The sequence below is a fragment of the Canis lupus genome, chromosome 29, assembly GCF_011100685.1.
Source record: "Canis lupus familiaris isolate Mischka breed German Shepherd chromosome 29, alternate assembly UU_Cfam_GSD_1.0, whole genome shotgun sequence".
Classification (NCBI taxonomy): domain Eukaryota; kingdom Metazoa; phylum Chordata; class Mammalia; order Carnivora; family Canidae; genus Canis; species Canis lupus.
In genome coordinates, this window is record NC_049250.1 from 27,619,508 (window position 1) to 27,641,362 (window position 21,855).

Here is a 21,855-nt window from a genome sequence, read left to right on the forward strand (position 1 = left end):
CAGCAGCCCAAACAGCCTCTTCCTTCTGTGCCAAGAGTAGAAAACACCAGGCCTCACTCTACTGAGAGACCTTCAAGAGACCAAGCTGTGCTGAGAGACAAAGGACGACAATACAATTCTGTTTCAATCTGCCACCAATAGCCAGGCATGGGGTCAAGCTTAAATACCACAAACTACCAAACCAGGGCCAAGGGTGAAAGAGAAACCATGAGCAAGTAAAACCACAAATGTTTCCAATAGTCAGCATGTTGTGAAGACTTCTCAAAGCTCTAAACCCCTTTCCCTTTTTCTGTTTGTGCGATAAAACATGTGTGAACAAAGTCAATCCTCCTGGCTCCCAGGTAGGCACAGCCCAGTTCTTAGCTCCTAGGAGGCTTCTGGGCTAAGGCTCCACTCTACTTGGACTGTACTATCAGGCCCCCAAAACGGGGGGGAGCTGCCAGGGAAGGACGGATTTCCATTTCAAACTGCATTCTGGTACTTTGTACTCCAGCACCATTGGCCGATCAATATTTAATGCTTGGAGATTCTGACTCTGCGGGAGTCATGTCAGGGGACCTTGGGAGCCAATCTGCTTGAGCTTCTGAGTGATAATTATTCATGGGCTCCTGCCTCTTGCTCTTTCTCTCGCACGGTCCCACTCTGCAGACTCAGTGCCTTATTCAGTCTTCTCTCTCGCTCTCTCCGCTGCTGTAGCTGGACCCTTCGCCTTCGCCGCCGCTCAGCATCTGCACATCCCTACAATGGCTAAAACAGCAATGGGTAAGGCATCGCGCCCCGTTCTCCCTCGGCTCGACCTGGAGCCCACCTTTCACCTTCCTTCTTAGAGCTTTGAAGGCATTCGGAAATATTTTATAGAGAAAAAGACGTTAATGGTAAAAAGAAAAGAAAAAAGAAAAAAAAGAAAAAGAAAAAAAAAACAGGAACCGGGAAGGACGAAGGCAGTTCTGCGGGTTTGGGAAGGGCAAAGAGGGGGGTCCCTGGAAATCTAAAACTAAAATTTTCTTTTGGAAGGTAGAAGCAGGTAAGTTGCCCTCCCGTGGGTAGAGAATTTGTTCTGTTTCTATGTTTAAAATTAGGGCCCAATAGTTGGGGGGTGGGGTGGGGGAGCTACCTTTACTGTTTGCCTTAAATGAGGTTAAGGGACATTTTTGGAAAGTGCTTCCTAACATCCTTTATTTCTTCTCTAGTTTAAAAAATAAAAGAAAGAAAAAGAAAGAAAGAAAGAAAATGGGGAAGAGGGGAGGGAGGTGGGGAAAAGGAAAAAAAGAAAAACGCGAAGTCAAATCGGTCCCTTCTAAGGTTGTTTGAAAGATGGGTGGAGACGGGGGGAGGGGGGCGGCGGGCGGAGAACGGGGCAAATTTTATGGTATTGTCTCGTCGGAAAAACCGCTAGTCCTGGGGCGCGGTGCGGGGAGGTTAGGGCGGGGGGTGGGGGTGCTACGCTCCTTTGTTTTAGGGAAAGGGAGGGGAAGGGGAGAGGAAGTCGGGGAGGGCAAGGAGGGCGCGGGTGGGCAGCTGCAGGGGCGGGGTAGCGCGCGGCGGGGCGGGGTGGAGGGACAGCGGTTTCGCAGGCGCTGGGGTGGGGTTTCTTTGTGTGAGGACGAGCGGTCCCCGGGGGAGGCACCTGCAGCGCTGGGCGCACAATGCGGACGGCCCCACCCTGTGTGAAGCCGCGCCGGCGCCCTCCCTCCTCCCCCCTGCCGGGTGCAGCAGCTTCAGCCGAAACAGGGCCGGGGTGGGGAGCGCAGCGCGACACCCCGGAGCCCAGCCGGGGGTGGGGGACAGCAGAGCCACGCCCCGCGCTGGTCGCTCCTGCCTCCCAGCCTCGGCTTCCCAGCGAGCCCTGACCACTGCCCCTGCCTTCCCCACCCCGGCCTCATTGTTCTGTTGAAGGGAGAGGAGGCCAAAAGTGGGTTAACATTTTTTTTTTCTTTTCAAAAACCCACATTGCACACAGAGGGTGACTAGACATTGACGCGGAGAAAGGCTTCTTTGAGCCCATTGATCGTTCGGGGTAAAAGCTTCGGGAACCTGGGTAGGTGTAGATGCAACAACACAGTTACAAAAGAGGCCAACTTCTGAGATCGAGCCACGTGAAATACCGTCTTCTAGGTCAAACGGGACCAAATCACCACAATTTCTATGGGCTCAACCTAAATACTACATATAGGAGAAACAGTTGAGACACAGAGATTCCCCGGCCGGTCGTGCGCCTCTAAGCGCCCCCGCGGTTCCAGCGGCCGCTGGGGTGCAGGGCAGGGAGGGGCCCCGGATCGGGCGGCTGCTGAGGCTCCCCTCCCCGGGGACCGGGGACCGCTGCGGGATGCGCCCCGCGCAGCTCCGCCCTGCCGCACCCTTTCTGCCGCGCTGGGGGGACCTCGGGCTCCGAGGCTGGGCGTCGAACCCCGCCGGGGAGGGGCAGTTACGCGCTCTGCAGACCCAGGGCCCCTTTTTCCAGCCCCGCAGCCCGGAACCCCCCAGACGCCCCGCGCTCTGCGGTGATGCCCGGGGCCCCGGCCCAGGGGTGGCTCTGCAGAGGCCGCTGAGCCCCGCCCGGCCATACAAAGGCGCCGCCCCGCCCCAGCCGGCCGCAGGACCGCAGAGGTGACCCCTTCCCGGAGGGGCGGCCGCGGGGTTTCTCCTCTCGCCCTCCCGCGGCCCGCGGAGTTCAGGCCGCTTTCTCCCCCCAGCTGAAGCCCCGGGCCCCACGCGGGGTTCTCCCTCGGTTCCCGGGACGCGCGCCCTTTGCGGGAGACCGCGGCCGAGCGAGCGCGGCGCCGCCCCACCCCACCCCACCCCTCCCCTCCCCTCCCCTCCCCTCCGGGCTGCGGCCCGGCCCGGCCCGGTCCGCCGCTGGCCGCTGGGGGGCGCGCTTGGCGAGCCGGCGCGTGGAGCGCTGCCAGCCCTGCAGAGCCCCGCGCCGCGCCCTGTGCGCTCCCCTCCCCCGAGCTGGGCGCCCGCCCCCGCGGGGCAGCCGGGGAGACGCGCTTCTGCGCAGTGTCCTGAGCTACCCCCGCGTCCCGCAGGTCGCGATTCACCCCGAGTCCAGAGAGGTCCCCAGGCCGAGGGACGCGGGGCGATCTCGCTCTGCGTACTGCACCCACCCACCCCCACCCCCACCCCCACCCCCACCCCACCCCACCCCACCCCACCCCACCCCCACCGCCGAGAGGTTTCCGCTGCAGGAGGGCGGCCGCGGACTCATCGTTATCAGTATTATGTCAAATCTTTCTAATTATTCTTATTACTTCGTGACTCAGTGGCCTTATTGATCCAAAAGGCTTGAATGATTGAATTTCATTAAGCAGCATTAACCCTTGTTGCACTCACTTTTCTTCCTCCTACTCCTCCGTTCCTTACCCTCCAGCCTTCAAAACCAAGAATTTTTTTTGTCCTGTTCATTTTACATTATAAAGCGGAATGTATTTTCAATTCCTGTCGGGATTACATATGTTCTTGTGGGTCTCATATTATGTGCAGGTGCTTACTAAGGGTAGAGTTTGTGTGCCAAAGATTGCTGGAAAATTCTCCGCAGATAATTGTTTGTGACTGCAATGGGTAAAATTATACATATATAATTGAGATGTTAGGATCTTCACTGCATATTCCATAAGGTCATATCTATCAATAAGTATATAAATAACAGGTGATGCACAAAATGTGACCGTTTCGTTTCTTTTTTTTTTTTTTTTGAATTGTTCTTCCAATTGCTGATTATTGACAGTCTCAATTCTACACAGAAACCTGGATCGTGAAATGGTAGACACCATCCCATTAATAAAAATCCCACCCAAAATATGACAGTTGCAAGGGTCCTTTCTGCCATGAGTAAGCTGAATTTGCAAATCATGAGAAGAAGTACAACCCCTGCAATGCTAAAATAATGGATTTTGAAATCATTTCAGTTGCAAAGCATAATCAATTAATCACCAGGGTGGGTGCTTTTTCCTGATTCATTAAACAATTATTCAGCATGATTGTGCTAGGTGCATATAGTATTCCCCATTATCTTCTCTAATGAAGTGGGTGCCTTCTAAATGGATATATAAATAGCCGGAAGCGGAAAAATGAGAATTTGGTCAGGATTGCAAGATCAAGCTGAAAGAGAAATAGCAGTAGCTTATCAATCAATTCTATATATGGTTAATTCCAGCGGAGTAAGCTGAGCCTGCAGTAAGCATTATGTGAGCCAGTGTAGCCAATACAAATAGCTAGTATGATGGTATGAATTAATATACCTGGTGGTGTTGGTCTACACAGGTTAAAATTCTCTGAAAGCATATTTTAAAATAATAAATAAAGAAGATGGAGTGGTTTTTAGCATTAAAGTCTGGAATTTTGTTCAGTCACAATTTGCAATGGTTTTGTGAAGTGACCTACAGGTTTTAGTAAACTATTCTATCCTAAGGAAGGGGGAAGGGAGTATTTTTATTGTTAGAATGATTGCCTCTGCTCTTAGGCATTTACATTTTTAGCGGGATTTTATTTGTTGCACTAAAAACACATTTACTTTGGGGATTTTTTAAATTATTAATAGAGAGATTATACAATAAGCATTCAGTCATTTGGCCCGGTATGCCTTCCATCAAATAGCCTCTTCTCTATGGTTTAAAAAAAAAAAAAAAAAGGAAAAAGGCTGCAAGAGGCTACATTTTACTCAGATTCAAGAGTGCCTATCAGTCCTTTCAGTTTGCCACAAATCCGATTCACACAACATGATAATCTTCCACCCTACAATTTAGGATCAAAATAGTTACTTAATTCTCTGAATATCTAGTAGTTACTATCATCCAGAATTTCAAGTTAAATTTGTACAGTTTAAAATGAAACTGGAGATGAATCAAGCATATATGTAGTTGAGCATTTTTGTCATTAATGAATCCAGACCATCTTTAGGAAAATTCCTGATTTGTCAATCACCACTGTTATTTACTCCAACTGAGTAGGACTGACTATATGCCCCATCCCACCCCAGGAGTTGATGCCGGCCCTGAGCAGGTGACTGCCCACTCCGGGTGAGGCCACTCCCAAGCTGCAGAAATCTAATTCCAGCTCGTACCAATTTCCTATTTGGCCTTGGAGAAACGCACACTATTCTGTTGTCAGAGGACCTGTGACCTTATATGAAAAATGCAAGATATTTGCCAGATAAGAAGCAAATACCAAATTAGCTGATGCCCCAGATGTTTCCAGAACAGAGGCTGGTTTTCTTTCCTGGTTCTCTGAATTGGAAAATCTTGGAGTTCACATTAACTTTCACCCCACTAGAGGGCAATCAAGTTCTCCTAGGAAATAGGTGATTTTTTTAAGCCAGTTTCAAATACTATTTAATAAAATCTCTTTTTTAAAAAATCTGTAACATTCAACTGCTTATTCAATAAATTAATGCCATCCTTTACTCTAGTGGATGAAAAGGATTTGTGGACCTTTTCAAGGAGATGGATAAAATGAGTGGAAATGGGTGTAAATCCTGGTTAGTTGTTCTCTTATGATTTTACTTTCTGGTTTCATTCCATTGCTATTATAATTATCGTTGATGTTACTTTGGGGAGTTTGTAGTGGATGAATGGTAGAGAATGGTCAGTAGTAACAGCAAAATTATATAGGAACAGAATATTTTAATGTTTAAATAAAGGAATAAATTAACAAAAATATTGTTTACTTATTCATTTATTTAAAATGTGCCCGAGATGTTGGGGACATACCCAGATGTCAATGTCCACCTCCAGGGAGCTTGCAGGCTAGCAGCAAAAACACAGATACAAAGTGATACTGAGGGAGGAGTTCCAAAAACAAACATGAACTAATTTTTAGGATCATCAAAAGTGGATTTATTTCCATGTTTGCACTGGCAGGGATTTTTTTTCTCTTATGTTTCATGTAACTATAATCCATCTGTAAGATATTTAATAGTCTCATATTACTGTGCTCCCCAAATTTAATGTGCAGATGAATTACTTGTGATTTTCATTAAAATGCAAATTCTGATACAGTAAGTCTGGTTGAGGCTAGATATTTTGCATTCCTAACAAATTCCCAGTTGATGCTGATTCTAACCACCAAACATGTCAGTTTTAGAAATAGAGAATTGTGATAGGCATGTTCCTCCCATACTAAGGTTTGGTATCGGGTCTTAATATTTTCAAATGCATGGCAATCTTTACAAAATATTTCACTTCCAAACTCATACTCTTAGGGATTTTATTCCTCTGGGAGTTATGTGTTCTCTGCCATCACGCTCTTAATTGGATTTTTAAAAATATATTCATGTTGTAGGACTCAGCAGAAGACCTTCAAGAGAAATGTGGAAAATGAGAATTTGGCTCTGTGTGTGTGCGTGTGTGTGTGTGTGTGTCTAAGAAAAAAACAGATATGGCTTGTGGCACAGTTGAGCAAGATGATGAATCAATATTGCTAGCTTACTGTTATTTACAAAACAACATGCAGAACAAAGAGTTCAACTCAAACCTTTTAGTTATGGAATAATCTAAAATTTGCCTAATTCCATTTGCCATATAGCAAATTCGCTACAAATATTCCACATACTGTAGAAACTAAAACAGAAGATTGAACAACACTAAAATTGCCTTTAAACATAGCCCATACTTGTTACTTACCAAATTATTCTAACAGACAATTTCTTCCATGTGAGAAAATTATTAATAATGTATTGAGTATGGGTGCATCTTGAAAACAGATTATGAATGTGTTTTCTCTTTACTTCAGCCAATGAAAGACCTCTCTTATTCCATATTAACTTTTTAAGAAAGTTAGCCAAAAGAAAAAAACAAAAACTGGTCTTCGAAGAATAACATCAAAAATACCATATGTCAGTGTTCCCATCCAGTGGGTGCATTACCACATTTCTGGAAATGCTGTCCTACAAAATTATACTATACATAAAATATCTCAAATTAGAAATACAACATTTCCCAAATAGGGCACTAAAAACATAGTCCCAAATAAAACTGGCCACAGTGTGGTAGGATATAACGTTATGCAACCTAAAGTGGGATTAAGCCCAGGGTCATCCATTCCTTTGTTGTTGTTGTCAATCAACACTTTTCCTCTGCCACTGTTCTCTTTCAAGATTCATTTTTCTGGCATAGACATAAATTTTAGAGTGTCTGCAAGAAATGACTTTTATTGATTGATTTAATCCTTATATAGCATATATAACACGCTAGGCACTAGCGCCTTACAGATATTAGTCACGTTAATCATCCAATAATCTGAAAAAGTAAATACTTTTATGGATAAGGAAACTGAGGCACAGAGAGACGAAGTGACTTTTACCCAAGGTCATACCATTAGATACAGAACTTGAGCCAGGCCTTCTGGTTCCAGAATCTGTCTCTCTAACCAGTACCAGCTACTCTTATATATGCTCCATGTCAGAGGTGTTCCCACCATGGAGGGCAAACTTGTGAGACCACCATTTTGTCTAACAAGCCTGATATGGTCTTATCTTTTCTTAGTACAGACTCACTTTGAAGAGGAGATACCTTCAAACTGGCGACTACTTTTAATTGCTAACTTGGGACTTATTAAAATAATTGCCATGATTTAGGCTTTGGGGGAACAAGAGCTCTGAGACCTTGGGGGTTGTAATGTATGGAATACATGGCTGTCTAAAGGCTCAGCTAAGGAAGCAGCAGGAAATTCTGATGTGGACACACCATGACGACTGGTTCTGGGAAAAAAAAAAAAAAAACTTAATCAATGGCATTGTGTTTATCATATTTTAAAATGGACCCTTACCTCCCTCCATAGATACTTAATATTTAACTTTTTTTAGTATTTTGTTTTATGAAATAAACCTAGAACTAAAAGAGATATACCACCCAGGCATCCACCTTTAGTATAATCTTTAAATATTACTTTAAGACTCTTCCCCTTATTACCTCAAAAGCAAGCAGGTAGGAGGAAGGCTCTGAATCCCTTGTGAAACATTTTTAATTATCTTTTAATAAAGGAATCGGGTCTTGTCATTTGTCAAGGAGACATTTACAGTAGTAAAACCTGTATTTATATAACCCATTTTTATTAGCCATGATTAAAGATAACATTTTGTGTACATTTGTTCTCACAAAACACTTTTATGTGAATATAAAGGTTAATTAATGCATTCTGGCAATCATTTTGCTAGTCATCTGGAAATATAGCTTCTCTAGGAATTGTACTTAAGAGAAGCAGCCATACATTATACTATAAAACTGTAACAAAAAATTTTTAAACTTTCCTCATTTGTAATTTTGTCGACCTCCAGATTAAAATATTTAATACTTGGAAAAAGTACAAAACTCAAAAAATTTGACCAGAAATAGATAATTACAGTTTTTGTATAGTACATTAAAAATAACATTGCCTGGGACTCTTTTTTTTTTCCACACAAAATCATAAAGCAATGCTGGTATGAGTGCTTATTTAGCAGTTATTCTTTTGGAATAATTGTACTTTTGAGTTCAGAGTGTACACCATCCATAATACAGATGATTAGTGTAACAGTAGATCATCAGAATATCAATCTGTCAATCTTTCAACCTTTCAAGTTGGGTCTTTGTATCAGGATAAAAAGAAATGGATGAACTTTATCTAAACCTAGTTCCACAAATACTTGTACAAGAGAGCATTTTAAACTTTAAATTTTTGTTTGCACTCTTCACTTCCTCTTTTGGAAGATTTTTTTCCCATGCACTGCAGTCCCAGTCTGATTTCCATTCAACAACAACACCCACGGTGAACCTAACGATAATCTTTCAGTTCCAGATTCCTCCTAGATAGAAGCCTAACTCACGTGACAAAGCTCAGCCCGTAATATACTGACTGTTGCAAAACTGAGACCAGAAAATCTCATCTAGACGTTACTTGTTATCACTTCCAGTCTCTCATGGGAAAGAGCACCAACCTAGTCAGGCAGTTGAGCAGACACTAGAATTTATTGCTGTTTCCTTTGGAACCTTGCTATGGAACATATTGCCCTTATGAGTGTAAAGTTCTTTATTATTCCTAACACTAATATCTCTTTTTGTAATTTAAGTCTTGCAGCTTTATCTGAGAAATGTCAGTTAACATCCTTCTCATTATCCTCATTCAAACACATGAAAAATTACCAGAGTCAATTCTAGTCTTTTGATGTACAAATTATATGACCCAAGAGTCCTGTCACTTTAAAAATCTTTTCATTCTACTTCAGGCTTATCTTTTCCTTTTATATTAAAAAAAGAGAGCAGACAAACATAGATTGAAAAATGTAAAATGTTCAAAAGAAAAGTTAGATAGCATGATCTTCTATAATGGACCTTGTAGCTCTTAGAAAATATTTACTTGCTCTGTCCTTTTTAATCTGGATATAGTCTCTATGAAATGGGCCTAGTATACATGTTGCTCTGTTTAAAATGAGTAAAGTTAAGCTCAAAGAATTTACTCAGTCAAGTTCATATGTGGTAAGCTTCAAGGCCAGGGCCAGAACATATGTCAAATGAAGATATATAGAGAGAGAGATATACAGGTATATATAATATATATTAGATAAGCATTCTATTTGATTATAATAGTATAATATATGCATGTAATAAAAATAAAACTAATAAAGTTTAGCACTTACTCCTGTAAGTCCTGGAATCAAATATGCACTCAGGAGGGAAGTCACACACTAAACATATTTGCCTTTAGTCACAAGTCATTAATAGTGAATAGTTAATGACAAGACTTATCAAAATAAAATAGATTCAAACACCAATTCTCTTCTGAAGTCTATGTCTATGCTAAGTGTCATGAGAATATAAATAAATATGATTCTCTTGCTGGAGGAATTTAGTCTTTTGTAGAAGACAAGACTCTATACATACAAAAAAGTTGAATACTAATAGTAATAATTTATAACCGTAACTGGAAGTCTCCACCATTTAAAAAATTTTATTATACTACACTACAATATTACAAGACAGCTCATAGTGCTACACAAAGAACATCAGTTAGGAAGTACTATGATCTACCCAGAGGATACAAACTTGAAATATCTAACTAGTGTCTTCTATCAACCAATCCAATCCCTTAGTTAAAATGTCTCTCAACCTTTACTGCACATCAGCAGCACTCAGATCCCACCCCAGAGATTCCGATTCCATGGGTCTGAGGTGGGTCTCATTAATTTGCAATTCTAACAAGCTTCTGGATGGTGCTGATGCTGCTGGTCCAGAACCACACTTGGATTAAATCTAATGCTGGTGATCAGTGGGGTGTCTGGAACAGTGTGGGGAGTAGCATGGTCCTCTAGTGTAATTTCCCTCCTCTGACCAGCTCTGCAACTAGGAACTCAAAAGAATAGAGGACTTAAGCCCTAACAGCTCCGCCCCTGTCCACATGCTGCTGGTGCTGCATTGCTGGAAGAGCCAAGGACAGGATTCTGAAGACCTGAGCCCTCGTCTTGACTCTCTCAGCTAGCCAACCTTGGTCAGGTCCCTTTTCTTTCTGTGCCTCTATTGTAGCTCTGTAAAGGGGCAAGTGTTTGTTTCAGAGGGTCCTTTTCAGAACCAAGGAAACAAATGTGAAAGTGATTAGTGTCTGTCAAGTACTATATAAATGCAACTTGTAGTTTTTTTGTCATTAGATAGAACAACTCGATATTTTACTCATGTACCCATGCACATTTAGAATGAATAATGAGGAAACAGGGAGCACAGAAACTGAGTCATTTGTTTAAAAAAAATACTTCCTAAATAATTTTAAATTTAAATAATAAGTTCAATTTATTAATTGAAATAAAATGTTGAGTGAATTGCTTGGGCAACAGTATCTGATATTTCAAAGGGCTTATGCTTAGGTCCCACCCAAGATTCTTCTTTAAAATTCTTCTTCAGTGAATGTTGGCTGAGAAGAAGCAACTCATCCAAAGTTTAATCTCTCACAGTCAATCCCCATTTTTTTTTTCCCCAACCCAATCTTCTTTAAGGGAAGGATGGTGAGAAGTGGCTCATGATGGCAACCATCAAGCTAAGAGAATTACTGGGCAAAGAAGGGATACCCTTGCAAATAGAAATTAAAAATGTGAGAGAGTTGAAAAGGAAAAGGTAAAACTCAGTACAAATTGTTCTGCCCTTTGCCATACCACCTTGACATTCTCTACCCTCTGAGTCAGCACCATTGAGCAACTGTACAAGCCCACCTTAGACAGAGCAACCCAAGTGCACACATTCAGGTTTGCTGAAAGCTTGGTTTAAAGTGGCCTCCAAAAGTTAAAAACAAAAGGGAAAAGCTTTGTATGATAAAGAAAAAGCAACTTGTCATGGAACTCAAAGGAGTGCAAAATGCTATGAAAATTTAAAACAATACTATAAATCCCCCCCCAAAAAAAAAGCTTAGGTCAGCAACATTACTATTATATGAAAGTGAGCACTCTGGCAGATTAGAGGTGGGTTGCGTATTCAATGGACATAGTTTTGAATCCTGGCCCACTACTCACTATCAGATAATCCTTGAGCAAATGATAATTTCTATACCACAGTTTTCTCAATTATGAAATGGGGAAAATAATGCTACCTAAATCACATGGTTGTTATGAGGCTTAATTAAACAATTGAATGGTAAGCAATCTGTAATAAAAAAATGAATCTCTTTTCAAGACCCCCTAAATAGATAATGAAAATACTAAATAAGAGTAATTATTTTTAAAGGAATTATTTAAAGTAAACATCTAACTTCTTGTGCTTTGTGATTTTCTACATTTAGTAGCAGCAACAAATCTAGTAGAAATTACTTGAAATTAAAGAAATGATCGCTATTCAACAATTCTTTGTGATGGAGGGAGAGCTGATATTATATTTATGATGCAGCTGCAAGTATAGTATATCTCCAAGACAAATCCACTCTGGGTCATGCCAAAATTCAAAGTACACTTCTCTTGCATTTATTTCTCATTTCATGTTTCACAGTCATATTTCATATCTCATCCTACTTCAAATACATATAACACTTCAATAAAATTGACCATTCTTATCTGCCCAATAAGGCCCAACTACATAAAATTCATTAGAATTAAAATAAGAAATAGAAATAAAAACTGATTCCAGAAACACTAAGATGTAAAAGTCTACACTGAGGTCTCTTAAAGAGCAGAAAAGGGGGCACCTGGGTGGCTCAGTGACTTAAGTCTCAGACTTTTTATATTAGCTCAGGTCATGATCCCAAGGTTGTGAGAACGAGCCCCACAGCAGGTGCTCATGCATTGGGCAGGGAGCCTGTTGGGACTCTCTCTCCCCCTCTCCTTCTGCCCCTCTCTCTTCTCTCTCTCCTAAAAAAAAAAAAAAAAAGAAAAGAAAAAGCAGGAAAGGGGGAATTGTATCATGTAACACACACATGCCACACACACAGTCTCTTGCAATCTTATCAACCATCAGTTTCATCTGAACTCAAAAGCACTTGAGTTTTGCACCATTGCAAAATCCCTCCTCGCTGCTTCTCCAGTCTCCTCCCTACCTGGCATTCTCCTGGTGTCCTACTTCCATTTCCAACCCCCTTCCTCCAGCGAGATTTTTTCTTTCAGAGATAACTCCAGGTACTTTCTTATCTGGATCAATTCAGCCTTCCTCCGCTCCATCCATTAGCAGATAGCACAACAAAGCACAATAAAGATACTAGAGCCAAACAGTACAAACATAATATTCCTTAGACACAAATGTGGTGGGAAAAGCCTATGGCTTTTTTAAGCCTACTCTACTCTAAGTAGAGTTTCATGTTATTCTTCAGTCATTCATGATTGTAACCCCTTTTCAATCAATAGTGTTTCAGGTACCAGTCAATGTGAATCTGGAAGAGGTTAGCAGACTGTAATCGTTAGAATAATAAAGACACCCTGAGAAATCAAATTAGCATTCATCACGAGTCTGACTTTACAAAGGCTTAAGGGAGGATAATTGACTACCAGTATAAAAGAGCATTTTAAATATTTTACCTCCAAAATTTCATATAAATGTATGGTACATAAACTAGGAATTATATTTATGACATAACTGCAGATATATTAATAGAGATATGTGCTTACATTTACAAGTGTTGTATAGGTCTTTTGCAAATTAGACACTGTTGATTATAGCAATCTCCATATAAAAATACTCAATATTTTTTCCCATTTAAAGGCCATAAAATACAGATAATGATAGACTCCTACTTTCTCATAAAAAAGAATAATGACAAAGGAGGAGCTTCATATGGAAAGCATTAAAACAATGTAAATCCTCACAAGTTCGTTAATACATGCACCCGGTAGGAAAAGATCAGTTTTAAAGAAAATGTAGACATTTCCTCACTTGAAAACACCCAGCAGGGTTCTGAATACCAAACACAAAGTAGAGAGAAAAGAACTTCACATTCTCTATCAACCAAAAACTTGGCTAAAAAAAAAAAAAAAGAAAGAAAGAAAAAAGTTTAGTAGTAGAAAAAATAAAAGAAAATAAAATTCATTATTTAGGAAGAACATCTTTTCTAAGTTCAAGACTAACATGGAAGAAATACTGAATTAAGTAGCTTTGAAGGAATTGGATTTCGCCCACTGCAATTTTTCTTAAGATGAAATCTTAAAATAGTGTTCACAGTTGCAGTGTATATTGGTTACAAATTGCCGTAAGCTGTGCTACAACATCCAAGAGAAGAAATACAGAAAACTGTAACTTGCAGAGAACACTGTCCTGTTTGCCTGGCGAAATGAAAGCTTACTCATCTAAATTAATTGCAAGGGGAAGCCGTCACTTCTGACAAATAACAAATAGCCCTGAAGTTTTTCTATCGAAAAAAAAACACACGTTTTATCACTTCTGATAAATTTTAGAAGTGAATGGGGAAATATGTAGGGTAGTCAGCTCCGATCCATCTATGCTGAGGGCTTCTTTTAGTACAGAACCATGTTCCACTTCCTTCGTCTCCCCTTATAGCACCTCTGTGGCTGGTGCTAATACTACTACTCTCAGCTAACATGTATTGAGTACGTAATCTGTCGGGTTCTGCGACTATGCCAAACACTTTACCAGAGGTATTATCTTTCAGTTTTCACAGGTGAGAGAGGGAAGGAGAAAAAGTCACAGACAACCAATGAGTGGTGGGCCAGGATTTAAGACAAATCAGTTGAGTCCCAGAGTTCAGCTGGTTAATCACCAGTGTCTCTCTTAGACATCATAGAAGCTCTGACTGTGTTCATTGATGGATGAAATAAGGATGAACAAAGAGAAGATGGCAAAATTGTACAAAATAAGGCTCCTTGACATCTCACTATAGCCAAGACCAGTAAAACTTCAAAAGGTCACTCAAAGGGGATCCCTGGGTGGCTCAGCAGTTCAACGCCTGCCTTGGCCCAGGGCGTGATCCTGGAGTCCCTGGATCAGTCCCACATCAGGCTCCCTGCATGGAGCAGGCTTCTCCCTCTGCCTGTGTCTGTCTCTCTCTCTCTCTCTTTCTCTCTCCATGTCTATCATGAATAAATAAATAAAATTTTTTTAAATAGTCACTCAAAGACTAAAGATCAATTTATAGAAGAATCATCTTCACTAACAATATCTTGTATCAGTACAGCATTTCTAATTCAATCCTTACAACAATACCCTATCTCCATTTTGTGGATAAATAAACTCCTGTTCAGGTTTAATAAGTTGTTTAAAGTTGAAAAGAGCATAAGTCTTCAGCTCCTATTCATATTCTTTCCATAAGGGGGGGGGGGAGCAACACAGCATATAAATGTAGAGGAAACATTCACTTGCTACCTTTTTCTCCTTGAATAGAGATAGTTGATTACCAGCTGTTGTGAAGCATAAATGTGGTAGGGCTTTCTTAAATTTTGCTAGGGAACCAAGCAATCATAGTTGTGCCATTAGCTAGTGCCATTAGCTAGTGCCATTTTGAAACTGTCCACGCAGCTACAGCTAGGGGATAAGTGCTAAGCGAGAGAAGCAAACAACTTCAAGATGCAGAAATACCAGTCTGTAGCATAAAATGAAGCTAGTATATTTAGTAGAGAGAAAAGTTGAGCTCAACCTGGCTCTAACATCTGGTCTCTTTAAACCCCACTCTATACCTAGTTTCAGTGGGAAAGCCAGCTGGGCCACTGATCATTTCAGGTACCATTTGCAGCTGATGAACAGCCCCACCCTGCTTGGCAACCAATGGAAGTGTTCACAGAATGCCTAACTGCCATACACACTCCTACATGTGGAAGGAAGATATAGAAAACAGTAAATTAGACACCTTCACTCATCCTCAAAAAACTTAAATATAGTTGGGAAGAAACAATTAGCAGCAAACAAAACAGTAGAGGAATAAGGGCTAACCACTGTGAAACAAGCCAGGGAAATTATTGTGTTTGAAAAGAGAAGAAACCCAAAGGCCCTTGTGATGGAAACCATTAGGTTTAATTCATTCCTGTATTTAGGGAGATACAAACCCAGCCTTATGGAATTTCATGACTCACAACTGTTGGAGACATTTCTGAATTGGCACCACACGCTAGTACGCAGATCCTCTAACCTGCTCTATCTGTTATTATTTGGCAAGTGTTTTGAAGATGTGAGCCACATTCCCAACCATACATCCACTCTTTTATTTTTTTTAAGATTTTATTTATTTATTCATGAGAGACATACAGAGAGAGAGAGAGAGAGGCAGAGATCCAGGCAGAGGGTGAAGCAGGCTCCCTATGGGGAGCCCGATGTGGGACTCATTCCCAGGACCCTGAGATCAAGCCTTGAGCCAAAGACTATGCTCAACCACTGAGCCACCCAGGTGCCCCAAGTCCACTCTTTTATGAATAATATTCAGGCAGAGTAAATCTAGAGGAAATAGACCATAAAATAAAGTCAACATTGTGCCTTTATATATTATGTATATATAAGTGATGATTTTTAAAATAATATCAGCAACTTATGCCAAATTCCAATCCACATTTGTCTATGCAGATCAAACATTTGACTCCATTTTTGCTTGCATTTTTTATTGGGAATTTTTATCACCAAATCATATGGCATTTGCTGCCAAAAATAAATAAAATATATAGGCTATTCCAAACTTATTCAGTCAGCAAAAAAACATGTAATCCTTCTCATATCTTGTAATACTCAAAAATGAGTATTACAAATTCCAAAGGAGTTTTAGATGGTATCCAAAAAGCTTACACTATGTGCATCATTTATTCTGCTTCTAAAAATGAAAATTATATATTTAAAGGCAAAAGTGAATCTTAACATGTAGTATATGGAAAAATGAAATTTACTCTAATAGTTTGACAATTTAAAACATGAATCGCCTTATGAAGCACGTTATATATTTAATAGTATTTTATATCATATAATTGTTTATTATGAAATACCAAAACTTGAAAAGAGGAAAAATTTTGCAAAGTAGAAAAAACTTGAAAAGAGGAAAAATTTTGCAAAGTAGAAATTTAAAAGTAGAAAGGGTAAGTTTGTTTTCCTTTTCTTTAAAATTTAGTAATGCCTTAAAATAATTTGTTTTTTAAAAATGTAGGTAAAGAAAATGCTTATTACAGAAGATACAAAAAGATGAATCTACAGGTAATGAGAAAGTTACTCTATTTAAAGGCAAAATTGCTAAATTTGTAGGATCATAAAATTTCAGAGCCTGGAGCTATTAGTTATAGATGAGGAAAAGTTCCAAAATAGTTCTTTCTCAGGGTCATAAAATTTTTAAAAATTAAAAAAAAAAAAAAACTAAAGTTCCAGAAAGATCTTTAAGGTCCTATAATGCAGTCATTCCTCCCTTTCGGGTGTAGTTGATTCAGCCAAGTGCTACTGCACAGGATGATAGTTGCACTCGAAAGAGTCTCCACACATATCATAATTTTATAAAGCAAAAGGAAAATCAATTCTTCCTAAAAATTCTGTGACTAGAAGGAATTCTGGAAGTAATACGGAGTACACATATTGCATTGGTGGGTAGAAGCAGCTATAAACATGATATATCCCAGGCTTTGTATCCACACCTGAGTGGTAGGCTTCACACGCAGAAAATTTTGCTTCCCAAGAGGAACTAAAATATACGGCTATTTTTGAAATGCTGCACCCAAGTGCTCTGAAAGAGGAGATTAAAGACTTCCCAGGTCTCAGAGGGGGGAAAAAAACCCTGCCACAATGCAAAATAAATTGTTTTTTATTGCCCAACATCAAAAATGTACGGACAATTTAGAAACGCAAGACTCAAATATTGAAGGAAGCCATTGATTTATTAAAAGCCTACCACCACTTTGATTTAGGACACTCCTGTCCCACTTCTATTTTCCACTTTGTCTCTGCCACCTGCATCACTCTACCACCTATCACCCCCAAGGGGGCCCTTCGGAGAAATAAAGGTTATTAAATCTGATTTCTTCATCTATAAAATGAAAATAGCAGATGACTTGAATGATTTTAAATGTTCCTTCCAGGCCAAAAACGCTGTGGCTACTAATTCTAATTGCGTTAGAATAAATTGTCTTTTATATTTTAATCCTTTTTGTACCAGTGATGACACCAGGTGACTGCAGGCCGCAGTGGCTTCAGACACGTTATGCACTCACTTTGTGTGTTGTTTCACGTTCCCTGCAGAAAACTACACTAATGCAAGTTGTAGTGTACACTCTGATGAATCCTATTTGAGCAAACGAGTCTTTATGTGGCAGATCTTGAGGATGTAGCATTTAATTTCCAAAACAAAAAAAGCAATGTTCATCCCATAGCTCAATTAACGTGAAAGGTTTCTTTCATGTTCCTTGGCTGCCTTGAGAATGGCCACTGAAGATCCCACTGTGGACGCTGCAACAGTAAAGGTGCTTCACACTCATCTCCAAGGCTCTGGTACTCCCCCCAAACCCCCACAGCAACTCAAAAATAATAGTGCTATCATAATTCTTTTAATAGCAAGTAGTTCTAAATCTTAACAATATGAATATTTCCTATTTTTAAAAGATATATTTGTTTATTCTATTCTCTGTAGCATGTATGAAGTGTGAAGGGCAAAGTCAGGGATTTACTTTGAGTCGGAGAGCAAAATTACCTGCCTGTTCAGTTTTTGTTCACTGTACCAATTACAGAAGCATTTAATGTGTGGCTTCTGAATGGACAGCTGAAATGTAACTCTACTGAATGTGATTTTAAAATCTGAGTTTTTAGGCCACTATTAACCAATGTTACGTACTGTGCATTTTACAAAATTTCATTAAATGAGACCCTGGAACTCTCATTAGGTTCTTGGAAACAAGCAAAATGCTTGCCCTTACATGAGGTTTTTGTGGCCATCGACTGCAATATTTTATATTCATTATTTACGTACCATTTATTTCCTAAGAAAACATTTAGGGAGACTAGTATGAGTGCAGTTTGTATACTATCCAGATAAAGATTCTATCCAGTGGAACCTTAAGAAACATTTGGCAATAGCACCCAGTTAAATACTTTTATTAGCAGTCGATGCTAGTAACTATTCTAAGTAGCATGTATTTTGTAGGACACACTCAGAACTAAAACAACATATAGAGCTTTTTTGAATGCATAGGAACTTTGCACCTTTCCAAGGAAGTAGAAGTTTACATAGAAACTCTTCGAGAAATATGCTTTCAACTTTTTTAAGTTTTCAGACCAATAGAAGAGTTAAATCAAGATTAACTTCTAGGGTTTGTCACCCAAATTGCTGTGGAATCTGTGCCTAATCCTGATCTGTTTCTTCACAATGTTTTATATAAATTAACATGTTTCATTATATGAAGACATGCAGCCCCATCTTGTGATTGACAGATAGGATTTTCTCTGAATTCATTTTCCATATCCTCAGTATCTAAATCACTGGTCCATTCAGGAGGAATGTCAATTGGCCCATTAACTGAGATAAAGTCATCTGAATCTTATATGACAGATTTTTTTTTTTGCACGTGTGATAAAAAGTCTTGCATTTTCTATTTCTGAAAGTTCTTGCTTTCACTGAGAACATAGTAGGTAATTTACTGTATTGTAGTTTCATACCACTTTATTCAATGCAAAGACACAAGTCATAGACTTAATTCTAAATCCAACATCCTTATCATTGATAACTAAAACATTTTTGATTCTAGAAATTGAGCCCACAAATGCAATCATTAGTATACATAGGAAGTGTGAGTTTTGCTGAATTAAGAATGGATGGCAAGTATTTTCCCAGTCATCAGCTAAAAAATTTAAAAGTAATGGGAAGGGAAAAAAATAATGGGGAGTGATTTAAATTACTTGGATGAAGAGGAAGCCATTCAGAGAACACCGTGGCAACCTCAGATGACAGATGCATCCAGCTCAGGAGGCTACACTGAAGAGAAGAATCATTCCTACCTGAGACCTCTACTCAGACAGATCGACAGACTTTCCAGTGTCTGAGATGGCTTTCTCTCATTTAAGTCCTAACCAATCTAGCTATCATTTTAGGCCACACTACTACCTGGTAGTGTTGAGGGCTTAAGAAAAAAAAATGTCTTTTAATACTCAAAATTAGATTGGCAATAAAGTCTTGAAATATAAACAGAAGTGCTTTCATTACTCCTATAAACCAGTGTAGTCTGATCTCCACATAGGACTGTAAAAATTTCTTTCATTAGAGGGAAAGAAAAAAAGGACAAGACCCTGCATGATATAGTGGGATTCTCATTAAACTCAGCAGGAGCTTTAACTGGAATCAAGGGTAAGGTGAGGTCTCAGATTGGTACAATTTACTGCTCTTACTACAGTTTTGATCACAAGAACTGATTCATGTCATCCATCCAATTTCTTTTCCTTGTCACAATTGCTTTGCCAAGAATCAATCGAATTGAAATTTAAGAGCCTCATATGTTTCTATACAACACATGAATGGGTTGTACAGCTTTGACCTTCTCAAATGCCCCTTAATTTGATTTGATATCTATTTCTGCAGGGAAAGTATACTGCTTCAGCTGATCAAACATTAATCTTTCAGACCCTCCCTGGTCATTGTATCTTAGGAAACCATAATTTTGGCGGTGGGGTGAGGAGGTGGGTAGAATGAATGTAGACTGAATCCATTTTTGTACTAAGCCAATTAGCATTACATCATCTTAACAGAAATATCTAGAACATTACCTCATATCAGTGATCTTCTGGGATGTTAAAATAGATCTTCAAAAATGTGAGATATATTTTTCATTTAAATGTTGAGTCCTCAATTACACATTCATCAACTATATTCATCAGCCTTTTTTTTAAGGTCCAAATTCAAGCTAACATGGTATACAAGTGTTTTAAATAAAATCCTTCTTCTCTATTTCATCTTTCAAGAAAAAAATCACTCTAATAGAGCTCCCAAAAGTATTTCTAAATGGGATGGCAGATCTGACTTTCAGAAAATAATCTGACTTCAGGCCCTAGGACCCCAAAGCAATTGAACTACCAAATGTAATACACACACACACACACACACACACATACACAATATGTTCAAAATCAAGTTAAAAGGAGGATGAGAAGCTTAATTTATGACATGGAAAAAGAAGATGCCAAGGAAAGATGTAAGATCACTGATGTTGATCTATGTGAGGATTACATGTTTAGAATAGTAAGGAAATAATTACTCTATTTGTTTGTCTATTTCATATTTTTAAGTACACATAACCTCTCTGCTGCTTTAATCTAATCTAATCCACAATCTAATTTGACTATTAAATTTTTAGTACTGATTGTATTATTCTCTTCGATGCTCTTTTTTCTTCAAACAAAAAATACACCTCAGATTCACACACACAAACACAAAAGAAAAAGGGAAAAGAATGAGAAAATTCAAGTAATTGCCAGCCTAAATATATCACTCTTAAAATATTGAAATAAATGATGCAAAGGTTTTTTTCCCCTTAGGGAAATTACTTAGGTAATTACCACTTTCTCCACTTACCTCATTAGCTGTAATATAAATGTATAAGGATATATTCAGTCATATTAGAATATATACTCAGGGATCCTTTTGAGAAACTGTCCCTGAGTTTTCTAGCCATCTCTGCATCAATATTTACTATCCAAGTAAAACATGTTAAAAAAAAAAAAAACACTTATACTTTCTTTCTGTAAATCTCTGTACTTAACATATAGTCATGTAGTCAATAAGCCACATATGGGAATTAATTAAAGAACAAATGCCAAAGGAAAATGGGAAGAGAGAGAAAAAGGTTTTTGGTTCTCTATTTTCAAACTCAATGGTAATACACATTACTTTCTTGCTAAAAACAATATGTATATGCTGAAGGTGTGTATGATGCATCTGAACAGATTGTTGGAGGAAGAGAATGGCATTAAGAGCAAGGCACAGAGTCAGACAGGCCTATATTCCAACTGAACCCCACACTTTATGATCTATTGGATATCAGGCAAACTACTCCACTTCTCTGCATCTCTTTCTTTCATCTGTAAATCTAGTCTAATTATATCTTTCTCATAGCACGATTGAGAAGATTAAATGAGAAAATGCATACAAATATCTTACCACGGTGCCTGATACATCGTTTGTGCTCCAAACCCAAAGAGCAACTAGCTACCATTATTCATAGTTCATGGTAGCCCTTTGGAAGAATGGAAAAACAGTGGGTGTTCATACATCATTAGGTTAAATGGATATTGCTCTAGAATCATTTTACATCATTAGGGTATACATTATACCCATACATCATATGGGTTGAATTTTAAATGAATTCACTAGAGAAATCACTAACTTGCAAACATTAATAGTTAATAGCAAATGCAATCAACTATGGGAAAGATTACACGGAATTACTTGTTACTTCTCACATCCTTACAAACATGCACAGAACTCTACTTGGTGTTGGAGCATAATGAAAAAATGAGTATATGCCGA

The 21,855-nt window shown here is 39.3% G+C and overlaps 1 protein-coding gene across 1 annotated transcript in view; it reads left to right on the top strand.

The window, feature by feature from the left end:
* Window positions 1–508: 508 nt before the first annotated feature.
* Window positions 509–21,855, top strand: part of STMN2 (stathmin 2) — a 49,816-nt gene continuing 28,469 nt past the window's right edge. The window contains exon 1 of the mRNA XM_038579579.1: window positions 509–762. Within this exon, the coding sequence (XP_038435507.1) occupies window positions 744–762 (19 nt within the window). The 5' untranslated portion in view covers window positions 509–743. The remainder of the gene's footprint in view (window positions 763–21,855) is intronic.